General features: G+C 52.4%; 1 protein-coding gene across 3 annotated transcripts in view; it reads left to right on the top strand.

Annotated features, from left to right (window-relative positions):
* SIM2 (SIM bHLH transcription factor 2) overlaps positions 1–11,781 on the top strand; it is a 46,294-nt gene extending 34,513 nt beyond the window's left edge. For 2 of the 3 annotated variants that reach the window (XM_027100078.1, XM_027100177.1), the window contains 4 exons: positions 5,237–5,384; positions 6,733–6,901; positions 7,440–7,848; positions 9,864–11,781. In XM_027100078.1, the coding sequence (XP_026955879.1) occupies positions 5,237–5,384; positions 6,733–6,901; positions 7,440–7,848; positions 9,864–10,507 (1,370 nt within the window). In that variant the 3' untranslated portion in view covers positions 10,508–11,781. The remainder of the gene's footprint in view (positions 1–5,236; positions 5,385–6,732; positions 6,902–7,439; positions 7,849–9,863) is intronic. The other variant, XM_027100134.1, reaches the window with a different exon arrangement.
* The last annotated feature ends 635 nt before the right edge of the window (positions 11,782–12,416 follow it).

The raw sequence follows: 12,416 nt of genomic DNA, 5'->3' as shown, positions 1-12,416 counted from the left end.
GGCTGGCCCTTGTGGTCTGGGGGAGCACAGGCTTCCAGGGCCCAGCTAGATGGGGGCTGGAATGGCCCTGGCACCTCAGCCTCTGGTCAGTGTGGTCCTGGGCATTCCCAGCTGAGCTCTCCAAGTGAGTCTGTGCCAGGGCTTTCCCCAGAACCTTCTGTAAGGAGATCCTCTAGGGGATCCTCTAGGGAATGTCTTGGACCCTCCCAGCTCGTTCCCGGCTCACTGCCTCCTGGTGGCTGAGGGGAGGCCCTAGCAGCCCTGTCCCGTGGCCTTGGGAAGGTCTTCCCAGCAGGGGCCTGCCTCCCTGCCTCCCTGCTCCCTTTGCAAAGCATTTGGGAGACTCTTGTATATGGGGGGCTTGACCTGCAGGTCCTCGGGGTGGGCAGGGGGCAGCCTGGTGCACAGGCGGGGTGGGGATCAATATCTGTAAACTTGAAGATGTGTCAGGGACACCAGGCAGGATTCTTGTGGACAACAGTGTTTTAGAAGAACCATGATGTCTGCATGGCTGTTCATCCAAAGTAGTTATGAATTTCACCTAGTTCTCTAGGTAGGACCCTGTCCAGAGTGGGCCAAGCCCAAATGCCAAAGAGAACACAGGCTGTGTCCAACTATGAAAACATTTCAATGTCACAGAAAGGCTTTGGAGCCTGAATGTGTGGTCCACATATTTCAAGCAATAACTGTTATAACAAAATTATAGGATGGCTGGTGTAGACCCATGGAAAACGCACTTTAAATGACGTACAGGGGCCACAAACTCAAACGTTTATGGGGCCGGACATGTAACATGAATGTATGAGTGGGTGCAGATGGGGCAATATGGAGTGGTGGAGCTTGTGGCTAACTGGAGAACACATGACCCAGCCAAAGGCATTCTGGGTAACAGCAACACTATGCCACCAACAAAGCACATCTGTGGACACATGCAGTCCATGGGATGTCAGCTTGCAACCACTCTGTAGCACAACTGTGGAACAGGGACAAAGGTCTTCAAATAGAAAATACAGTTGAAAGAAGTTTCCAATCTACCATGAGGAGTTTTGATTGACATCACAGGGAGGCTGGCTTCTGCCACTGGCCTCTCTTGCCTCTAGACTGGAAATGGATGATGGAGTTTAATTCATATGCAGATCCTTTCTAGATGCTCCCCTCTAAAAGAGTCTGGAGGTAGAAGCAGCTTTGTCTTCCTGACGAAGGTGCAGGGAGCCTGTGCATTAAGGGGGAGCCATGAGCAATGAAATGGGAAATAAGCGATAATAGAAAGCACAGTGCGATCCACACGCTGTCCTGCTCCCTGGGAGCAGTTTGGACATTTATAGGTGTGGCTTGATGGGTCTGGCTGAACCCATCTTCTGTGGTCACTGTCACTTTGCAGATGTTACACAATGCAGCCCCCTGGAAGTTCTTCCCCCCCGGCCTTTCCAGGTCTCAGTGACCAAACTCCCTCCAGCCCCAGGTGTAGAGCAGGGGCATGGGGGGTCAAGGACACCGAGACCCGCTCCCCAAAGGACCACGTGGCTTGTCTCCAGTCTCGCTGACTGTGCTCTCCCTGAGGCTCTGCTGGCAGAGACGAGAGCCAGGAAGAGCACGGGGACTGCACTTACATCTTCCCCACAGGGGTGGTTAGTTTCCTGTAGCGGCCGTAACCAAATACCACAAGCTGAGTGGCGTGAAACAGCAGCGGTGTACTGTCTCACAGTCCCGGAGGTCAGCGCGTCGGCAGGGTCATGCCTCCTGTGGAGCTTCTGGGAGACGAGCCTTCCCGATTCCTCCAGCTTCTGGTGACTGCCAGTGGTCCTTGGCTTGTGGCCACAAACCCCGGTCTCTGCCTCCATCTCCTTCTGTGTGTCTGTGTCTTCTCCTTTTCTGTCTCTTATAGGGACACTTGTTATGAGAATGATAGCACCTTGAGATCCTTAATTACATCTACAAAGACCGTTTTCCCAAATGTGGTCACATTTGCATGTTCTAGGGGTTAGAATCTAGAACATGTCTTTTGGGGGGACACCATTCAACCCACGACAGGCATTTTTTGTGTCCTTTTCAGCTCTTAAAATTCAAAACAGAAATGGATATTATGCTTGAGGCCAAAGTTTACTTTCCTTCGAGAGGCCAGCTCGTTGACGTGGCTATGCCTCCAGGAAAGATTCTGGAACCAGGAGGAATTCTGGAAGAACCAGGAAGGCCATCTATTTTTAGGATAGTGTATTTGTGGAAGTAGACGTTCCATTCCAGAGTGGCCTCGGTAAACTGTGACCACTGGCTCTCATCTGGATGTCAGAGATGCTGCATCCCAGAGGAAGGTGCAAGGGCAGGGCCTCTGCCTGCAGGAGCTGACAGCTTAGGGGACATCTCCTCCCTGCCCCCATGCACCGCTAACTACCGTAAGCAGGGCCTTGCTTCTTAGCACTCTGGCCTGGGATCCTTCAGACAGATTATTAAATTCAACAGATGGGATGAGGAGCTAGAGCAAACCGAAGAATGTTGTGACTAAGTGTCTAGGATTTCACCTTGAATTGATATGCTCATTATTGCCATGGGTCACAGAGAAGCAAAAAGAAAAACCAAAAAATTTTAAAAAAACTACATCGGGCTTCCCTGGTGGCGCAGTGGTTGAGAGTCCGCCTGCCGATACAGGGGACACGGGTTTGTGTCCCGGTCCGGGAAGATCCCACATGCCACGGAGTGGCTGCGCCCATGAGCCATGGCCGCTGGGCCTGCGCATCCGGAACCTGTGCTCCGCAACGGGAGAGGCCGTAACAGTGAGAGGCCCGCGTACCGCAAAACAAACAAACAAACAAAAAACTACATCTATGTTTGTTTGGTCTCTGTATCTAAAGCTTCATCGTAGAAGACTCAGGGAGGGTCAGCACTAATAAAATCTCTGCAAATCCTGCCATTCGAATCCTCATATAAAATATTTGGGATAACTATTCCAATAGTCATTGCATTCAGCTTAAGATGACTATGGAGAGATTTTAGGAATATTGTAAGAAATAAGGGGAAGTATAAGAAAAAGGAAAAGTGTAATGTCATAGTCCCAGGGGCCTTACAAACACTGCAAGGAATAGAGGTCCTTGAGATCAAAGCCAAAGAGATTAACAGGTGTTTCTGTTGAAGAAAGAATGACATCTCGGGAAAGCCACAGATGGGAACCTCAGTTTGATCATGTTGCCTCTCTTTGCGGGGCCATAAGCAAATTGGTTAACCGAGTCTCCCCTAAACATTGGCCCACACCCACCCCCATAAGTAGCTACACAGAAACTTCGAGAGGCCGCTGCCCCCTCCTCACACAGTGGCCCCTGAGAAATGGGAGTCAGAGGACGTGGCTTGGGCCCCAGCCATGTCCTCGAGCTCTGTTTTCCTGGTGATGCCCGCCTGCCACGGGTGTGTGCAGGGGAGTAAATGAGGCAGTGTATGCGAAAATGGGCTGGAAATAGGAACCTTGTATTTCGTTGTTAAGAAAGCAGTCCTCACAAGGAAAAGAAGCACTGTAGAGGCGCTTTCCTACCAGCATGGGCTACACTCTTCAGCATGACCTTACTTCTGCCAGCTGAGTCCAGGGACATGCCGATGGTAAGCCTGGGAAGAAAACAGCAGGTCCTGCGCTGTTCCAGAGCCCGGCCTCGGCGTCTGGGCTGGACGGTGGTTACACGTTTGACCCTGGCTTCATCCCTAGGGGGTGTGGGGCCTCATAGACGTTGTATTTCCACTTCCCACCCCCAGACAGACTGCTTACCCATGTGAAAATTAACTAAAATTTCATTCTGATTATAAAACAAATACCCCCTCCTTGTTGGAAATTCAGAAAATCAAGAAAAGAAAATGAAAACTACCTGTAATTTCATCAGTCTGATAAACGAGAGCTAGTATGTCGAGTCCTTCGCGCAAGTCTGCCACTGTTCTAAATCTTCACACGAACGCTCTAACCCTCACAGCAACCGATGGTGTAGGGACTGTGATTATCTTCCTGTTATAGTCGGGGAAACTGAGGCACAGGGAGTTAGCAACTTGTCCAAGATCACATAGTTAGTTGGGTGTGTATATGTGTGTGTGTGTGTGTGTGTGCGCACGCGCACACGTTTTCATATTAGGATTATACGTTATGCAGTTGAGTCTTGTCTTTCCTTCATTTAACGTTGTGTCATATGTATTCCCCGTCATATTACAAATTCTTATCAGTCATCGTGTTAGTGACTGCTTGGTATCCCATCACTTATATACCCTCTTCCTTATTATTAGACAGGTAAGTCTCTCCTTCCTTTTCTCCTGAATTAGAAGCAGGACTTCAGAGAATCTCTTTGCCCTTGAGTCTTTCTTTGCATTACTCATAATTCCCATAGGAGTAACTCCTAGATATGAAATCGGTGTGTCAATGGGTATGAGCTGTGGATCCAGAAGGACCTCACCAATTCACCTTCCTCCCCACAGCATGCCCCCTGCTCTCCCGAAGGCCCTGAGGGGAATCAGTGCAGTTTAGGTGCCCCTGGAGGCTTTGGAAGTGGGCTGCCTAGAGGTCCAGAGTTTGTAGCCCTGCATAGAAGATGGGCCTACAGGTCCAGCTTTCAGAAATTACACAGCCAGGTAGAGGTCTCTCCTACGTGAGCATCATAGGAAATTCGTGGGCCCAGGGAGAACTAGGGTTAATGGGAAGAAGTATAAATGGCAATAGAGTAACAAACAGTTTCACTGTGAGTACACACATGTTCTGGGGAACAGCAAAAATCAGCAACAATGTGACACTCCGTTGAATGCACTTAACTTACTATTGGGTTTAAATAACTACATCACACACACACACCCTTCCTTCCACCTATTATGAGTTTGGGGGATTATAACGTAATTATGGCATTTTGGAAACTAAAAAACAAAACCAATATTATCACTCTGCCAGGTGCCAATGTTGTCTGGGGACTAATTGCTTCTCCCAGTGAAAGCAGTGACAATTAAATTCGAGTTCTTCACAGGGGAGGGGAGAAGTTGCTCCGTGGACCCCGTGAAATCGTAGGCAAAAATCTTGCGTGTGTGCCCGTGCGTGTGAGCACGCATACGCACGTGTGCATCTTCCTGTGGAGAAATCCCACTCCCTTAGTCAAGTTCTCAAAGGTGTCCTTGACCCCAGAAAGGTCCAGAACCTGGGCTGTAGGTCAGCTGCGGGGGCAGCCTCCTCCAAGGCGGGTGAAGGGCCGCCTAATCATTCCCCAGGACTCATGTCACCTTGTGCTTGCAGTGCTGGTGAAGGGCCAGGTCACCACCAAGTACTACCGGTTGCTGTCCAAGCTTGGCGGCTGGGTGTGGGTGCAGAGCTGCGCCACCGTCGTGCACAACAGCCGCTCGTCCCGGCCCCACTGCATCGTGAGTGTCAATTATGTCCTCACGTAAGTCAGACGCATTTGTTTCTCTCCTTGCTCTCTCCTTCTCCCCCGGCCCTCATCAGATCGCTTCCAGAAGCACCATCTCTCTCTCCCTCTGTCTTTCTGGAACTGTTCATTTGTCTCCTGTTTTGTTTTACTGAACAATCTGGTTGTCTGGGAAGGGCCGAAGGATTCCTGTATCAGCACTGAGGGCCGGGTGTGCCCCGAGGCTGAGGATGGGATCGGACGGCCCCGGGTGAGGGGGGTGAGTGGGCAGAGGGCGGGCGGGCGATGCCCCCCATCTTGAACAGGATGGAAAGGGGGTGCATATCCTGGACCAGGAATACAAATTTATACTCTTTGGGGCCACAGACGTTTAGGTCGTCCTGCTGCTTCTGCCATTGGAGACAGGGGCTATCTCCCATTTTTTCCTTGTCTTCCTACGTAGCCTGTTGTAAATGATAGTGAATATTTAGCGCCTTTAGTTTTTTTAAAACTCCAGAACGTTAAGTTCAGTCGCAGTTAAGACCAGTAGAAGCAACAGGACCTAAGTCTCCCTGGGACCATATGTTCCTCTCCGCCCAACGTGGCTATTACGTGTTAAATCACTTTGCACCCAGCCCCACCCTGAACAGGGTCCTCTCTAATGCAGTGAGGTTTTAGGCTCTCCGTGCTTTCACAGAGTGAGTGCCAGGTTCCTGGGGGTTTGGGGCGGGGTGAGAGGTAGGTGGTGTTTTTTTTTAGGGCTAGAGTGATTTTAGCAAAACTGTACGGGAGAAAGCATTTTAGTCCCTTAATGATTCTACCTGAGCAAACAGGCCCACGTGGGCTAGGGCTAGGGCTCTGGGCAACTTCCCCTCCTGAGAATCTGACGGTGCCGAGTTGGCTCTTTAGGGCAGGAATGGGCCCCTGGTGTGGAAGTGGACAAGGCTGGAAGCCAGGCTCCTGGACCGCCAAGGGTCGCCACTCACACCTCCCTGGTGCTAAACAGGGAAGCAGCTGGGCCACAGACACTTACACTGATCAGTAGCATTTCTGTCCTTTCCTTTGTGCCCTGACACCCTGCCTAGTGGCGAATGGTGTCCGCAGGAAACGTGCGTGGGGCTCACGCGGTGGGAGAGAGCCATGCTGCGCTCCCTCTCTTCCTGCCGAAGAACACTGACATCACTCGGCATCTCCCGGGGGCTCTGAGCTCGAGGCTGTGGGGTGGCTTTTATGACGAGGGTGGGCCGTCCCTCGAACCCCAGCCCCATCCACTTAGTGGAAACGACACAGTGGAGCTTCTCGAATGAACTTGCCCTGGGGACAGTCCCGGAGCCCACCCTTCCTCACAGCCCGTGGACATGACCTGTCCCCCTCTTTTGTTCCTCAGGGACATCGAATACAAGGAACTGCAGTTGTCCCTGGACCAGGTGTCCACGTCCAAGTCCCAGGACTCCTGGAGGACCGCCTTGTCTACCTCACAAGAAACTAGGAAATTAGCTAAACCCAAAAACATGAAGATGAAGACAAAGCTGAGAACAAACCCTTACCCCCCACAGGTAACACACACCACCTGCAGGGGCTCGGGGCACCTGGGCACCTCTGATCGCACTCAGGGCTCTCCCAGCCCGGGAGTTTCCCTGGGATGTCCCGCCCACAGGGTGGAGACGCGGCCTGGGGAAGGCAGGCAGAGCTACCATCCAGGGGGATGAGTCAGGTCTAGGAAACAGACTCCACTGGGGAGGCTGATCAGCTGCTAGAATCCATGTAAACGTGGCTCAGAACACTGGTGCCTCGTGTTTCCATAGCACTTGATTTTAATGGAAACCTTCCCTGTCTCTTAAAGTCTTCTGCAAGCTCTCAAAAGGCGAGAGTGGCTGCATGTATCTGGTGTGTTGTCACTTGGGGTGAGGAGATCTCTTTCCACCCAGAGGGTGGGTCCCTGGGGTGCTGTCTCCTGGGCACCTGTCCCCGGTGGGACCGCGTGCTGGTGCCCGGGGTGGGCCCAGCCCTGGGATGGGGTGGGCACTGTAGGATTGGAGAGCGGTTGCCGCCGGCCCCTCGGTGAGCCCTTCATCCGTCTTCTTCGCTCGGCAGCAATACAGCTCGTTCCAAATGGACAAACTGGAATGCGGCCAGCTCGGAAGCTGGAGAGCCAGCCCCCCCGTCCACACCCCAGTTCCCCCAGAACAGCAGCTCCATTCAGAAGGCGGCGACCTTCTGTACGCCCCGTCCTACAGCCTGCCCTTCTCCTACCATTACGGACACTTCCCTCTGGACTCTCACGTCTTCAGCAGCAAAAAGCCAATGTTGCCGGCCAAGTTCGGGCAGCCCCAAGGATCCCCGTGTGAGGTGGCACGCTTTCTGCTGAGCACGCTGCCGGCCAGCGGCGAGTGCCAGTGGCACTATGCCAACCCCCTAGTGCCGGGCAGCCAGTCTCCAGCTAAAAGCCTTTCCGAGCCGCCGGTGAACCCTGCTCGGCACAGCCTCGTGCCAAACTACGAAGGTGGGTCATGTTTGCACGAGGGAAGGGGGCAGGGCTGTGCACAGCGCTGTCGGTGGGTGGCAGATGGAAAAAGAACCCTCACACTGTGGGCAAACTTTCCCTTTTTTTCTGCTTCTAAGTGGGAATGGCTGTGCTTTCCTGCCCTCACTGAGAGCGCTTCACGAGGGTGGCCGAAAGCTGGGCAACTGAGCCGGTGTGCCTCGTGGGCACCAGGGACAGTATAAAGGGCAGAGGAAACTGGGTGTTCGGCCACCCTCCATAAAAATCCTGGCCCCGTTTGCTCCCCAAAAGGGAAGCAAACTGATTTTCCTATGTACTGAGAACCCCCAGCTATATTTATTTTATAAGATTACTTTCTACTCCACCCAGAAATGAACATGGAACACTATTGGTTTTCTTCCCATGCCAGTTTTCGAAGTGTGGGAAGCGGTGGTGGAAAATCACAGGCTCAGGGACAGAAACGCCACTCACCACCCCAGGGCAAATAGCAAAAACCGTCCAGGACTCAGTTTCTTCATCTGTAAGACAGGAACATAGGCCATGGCAATTGCCTACCGCAGGGCTCGGCACACAGCCAGCTCCTCTTGGCGGCAGGCAAGCAGAGGTCCTCTGTGGGGGTGCCACCAGCTGCCGCGGGCCCAGCAGACTCCTGCCTGCTCCTTGGGACAATCCCAGGCAGAGGGTAGAAGGTGGGGATTGAGGGTTAGCTCAGCGGGGTGTGTTCCTGTTTCACCCAGACCTAACTACTGCTCAGACTGTAGACGAGGTTTGTGCAAATGTCCTGCGGGGACCACTAAATCCCAGAGAAGAGTCACCTGCGTAAGGAGAGCTCCCTGGAGTCCCCCTCCCACCTTTCTGTCTTTGCAGGCAGCTGGGGCTCTCTGCTGCTCCTAGGGCTGCTTTGTGAACCTCTTGCTCTGTGCTGTGACCCAGTCTTTACAAGCCTGTGAGATAAATTTGGTCTCCATAGACAAGAAGAGGGCTAGATCCCGGGAGAAATCTAACCTTCTTGGAGATTAACAGGACATGTTTCTCAAAAGTAGCCAGTTTACAAAAGAACATACCAGCGGCCAGGGCAGTGCAGCTCTGCCTTTTGGCCTCAGGCAGTCCAGAGATTTGACTCCCCAGCACCCATCAGCGCATAGGATCCCTCAGATAACCAAGGAAGGGCCAAGGGGAAAAAACAAAGCAAAGGGTTTTCATTACAGCTGAAAATACTATCCACTTGAGACTGAGTTGAAAAGATTGTGTGTGCGCGGGAGTTGACCAATGAGATGACACAGTATTTGATTTTTAAATTGCTATTTTGAAAGTGAAAGAGCTTAATAACGACTTCATTTGTCAGTCACTTGGTAAAAAACGGACCAAAGATGCCAACTGGGGGCAGTTGTGATCGACTTCCTAGACTTTTTGATATTAAAGGAACAGGAAGGATGTCTTAAGGTTAAAAAAAAAAAAAAAAAGACTTCCCTGGTGGTCCAGAGGTTCAGACTCCACGGTCCCAATGCAGGGGACCTGGGTTCGATCCGAGGTCAGGGAACTAGACCCTGCATGCCACAACTAAGACCCCGTGCAACCAAATAAGTAAATAAATAAATATTTTTTAAAAAAAGAGAGGTGGGGGGAGCCAATTGATTGCAGACGTCTAATTAGTGACGATGGTCATTACTTTAATTATGACTAAAGGGAGCAGGGTGATAAGCGCTCCACCCTCCCCACTGAGGTGAAAGCAAGAAAGCGCACGGCAGCCTGGGGTCACCTAACACTAGGGCCGAGGAAGCCTCTGGACCAACGCTGTCCAATATGGTAGCCACCAGCCCCGTTCGGCCAGTGCAATGAGATGTGTTCGGAGTGTCTGCACTGCATTTCAAAGACAGAAACAAAGAATACAATTTCTCCCCGATTTTTATATTAATTACACACTGAAATAATAGTCTAGCTATGCTGCATTAAATTAAGTATCTTACTAACACTAATTCCATCTGTCTCTCTTCACTCTTTCCTGTGGCTGCTAGAACACTGCAACTGGCATCCTGTGATTGGACCTCGCGGGCCCGGCACGCACGCGGGAAGGGGCGAGGGCGGTTCCGGGGCTCGAGCGCGCGGGCGGCAGGGGTGGCCCAGGGGTGGTGGCGGCCCCAGGGCCCCCCGGCTTGGTGTCGCTCTGGGCATGTCCCCCTCCTCCCCCGCGCGGGCGTCTAACGTGTCGCCTGTCCCCGCAGCGCCCGCCGCCGCCGCGCGCAGGTTCGGCGAGGATACCGCGCCACCGCTGCCGAGCTTCCCGAGCTGCGGGCACTACCGCGAGGAGCCGGCGCTGGGCCCGGCCAAGGCCGCCCGCCAGGCCGCCCGCGACGGTGCGCGGCTGGCGCTGGGCCGCGCGGCCCCCGAGTGCTGCGCGCCGCCGGCCCCCGAGCCGCCGGGCACGCCGGCGCAGCTGCCCTTCGTACTGCTCAACTACCACCGCGTGCTGGCCCGCCGCGGGCCGCTGGGGGGCGCTGCGCCCGCCGCCCCCGCCCTCGCCGGCGGCCCCGGCGTCCCCGATGCGGGGGCCGGCGCGCTGCGACCCCGGGCCCCCGACCCCGCCGCCGCCGCCTCGCCGCCCGGCGCGCCCCTGCCGCACTACCTGGGCGCCTCGGTCATCATTACCAACGGCAGGTGACCCGCCCGGGCCGGACCGCAGAGTCCTGGGGCCGCCCCGCCTCGCGCGGGGCTGCCCGCGGGGAGAAGCCATAGGCCAGCCTCTTTGGCTCCCATTTTACCAAGTCCAGCCGAGTCAAGAGGGACGAGATGTATATGCACGATTTAAATTAATTTATACAGAGACAACTATTTTACTAGAACTCCACCGCCGACTTTTGGATTTTTACCGTAGATGCCATAACCGTCCGCGTAGAGGACAGAGACACGGCGACATTGGGGAGACGTGACCGCTCGACCTTTGTTCCGCAAGAGCCGGGTTTTCTGAAAGGGCGTAGCTGAGCGTCCCCGACCGCCCACGTGTGGCCTCAACTACTCCGTCTTTGGGGGGACTTGGTTTCCTCACCTTGAAATCAGGCTTGCGCGCCTTGCGTGTCCCCGATGTTCAGTAACAGTCCCTCTGGGGGCTTGGAGGAGGCGCCGCTCCTCAGATGCCCTCCACTTTGCGGAGGAAACCCCACCCTGATGCAGTCAGGGGTGCCGGTGGGTGGCCGACCTGGAAGCTTCCTGTATCCAGAGTCCTTTTAGATTAAGTCAAGGCAGAATGTGATGATTTAAGTCCCATGAACGGACAACTCCGTTGTCTTTAAAAGTCATTCATGAGTCTAATTAAAAGCTGTTGTTTTAATTTAACCCTTTCCTTAATACAAACATCAAGCCCAGACAAGGGGGTGAACGTGGGTGCGCTTCACGAGTACGTTCACAAGCTCTTATTCCCTCCTACCCCATGAACTCTTGAGAACAGCACCTTCAGAAATATATGGAATAGGCATTAAATGCAAATATATATATATAGCCAGATATTTTATGAGAATGACATGTGGATGATTTCCGTGCCCAGTGGATTGGCTACCCCTGTCAAGTTTGATGGCAAGGCAAAATCCCTCTGGCCCACACAGACCTGTAATTCCCTAGGCTCGTGTTTGCTACAAGTAGTGCTAATAAAGGTAGTTACATTGCATGTGCAATATGGAAGATTGTCAATGGACTGCGCCTTGTGGAAGAAAACATGCTAAAGGGATGTAATGAAAATGATGTACATGTTGTCTTCAGCGTTTTCTGCATTTTATACAGAGCAAGAAAACTCCGTATGAACATGTCATGTGTATAACAGGTAAACAGAAATCTTTTTATAAAGAACCAGCAGGGACTTCCCTGGTGGCGCAGTGGCTAAGACTCCGTGCTCCCAATGCAGGGGGCCCGGGGTTCAATCCCTGGACAGGGAACTAGATCCCACATGCCACAACTAAGGAGCCCACATGCAGCAACTAAGACCCGGCACAACCAAATAAATAAATGTTTTTTTAAAAAAAGCACCAGCAGTGTTTTTAAAATAAACTTCCATTAATTTTTGTTTTATTTTTATACTTTTGCTTCAAGATTTCACCATTTAAAAATTCTATCACGGTTCTGCAGTGGATCAATGCGTTGAACCACCCTTTTTTCAATCTGCTCCACACGATAAATGCTCCCTCGTTTTGCTGCTTTTTCAAAAATGGTTTACTTTTAGGAAACTATGTCCACCTTTCTCAGTGGAAAGGTTGTTCACAAATGTCTTTAACTCACTGTTCTAGAATCAAAGTGCACCTACGTCAACTGTTCTTAAAATGTGAAAGGACCTGTTGCCCACCCAGTGTCACTATGAGGACCTGCCTCATTCCGTAGGTGTCAGTTGCCTTACGGTACAATTTGCAAATTTAGGAACATGTGTCTTGCAGTGAAGAGACAGGTTCAGAAGAATTATAGGCATACACCCCTACACAGCACTTAGCCATACCTCATGAGCAGCTTGTTGTGAGTGTGTGCACACATAAAATAAGCCTGGGGTATTATTTTTGTGCTGTCGAGACCCGTAATTAAACCATGATTCC

This window comes from Aethalodelphis obliquidens, unplaced genomic scaffold (genome assembly GCF_003676395.1).
Source record: "Aethalodelphis obliquidens isolate GAN/ISIS:26980383/991018 unplaced genomic scaffold, ASM367639v1 scaffold1, whole genome shotgun sequence".
In the NCBI taxonomy this organism is placed as follows: Eukaryota; Metazoa; Chordata; class Mammalia; order Artiodactyla; family Delphinidae; genus Aethalodelphis; species Aethalodelphis obliquidens.
This window is presented reverse-complemented; position numbering and strand designations above follow the sequence as displayed.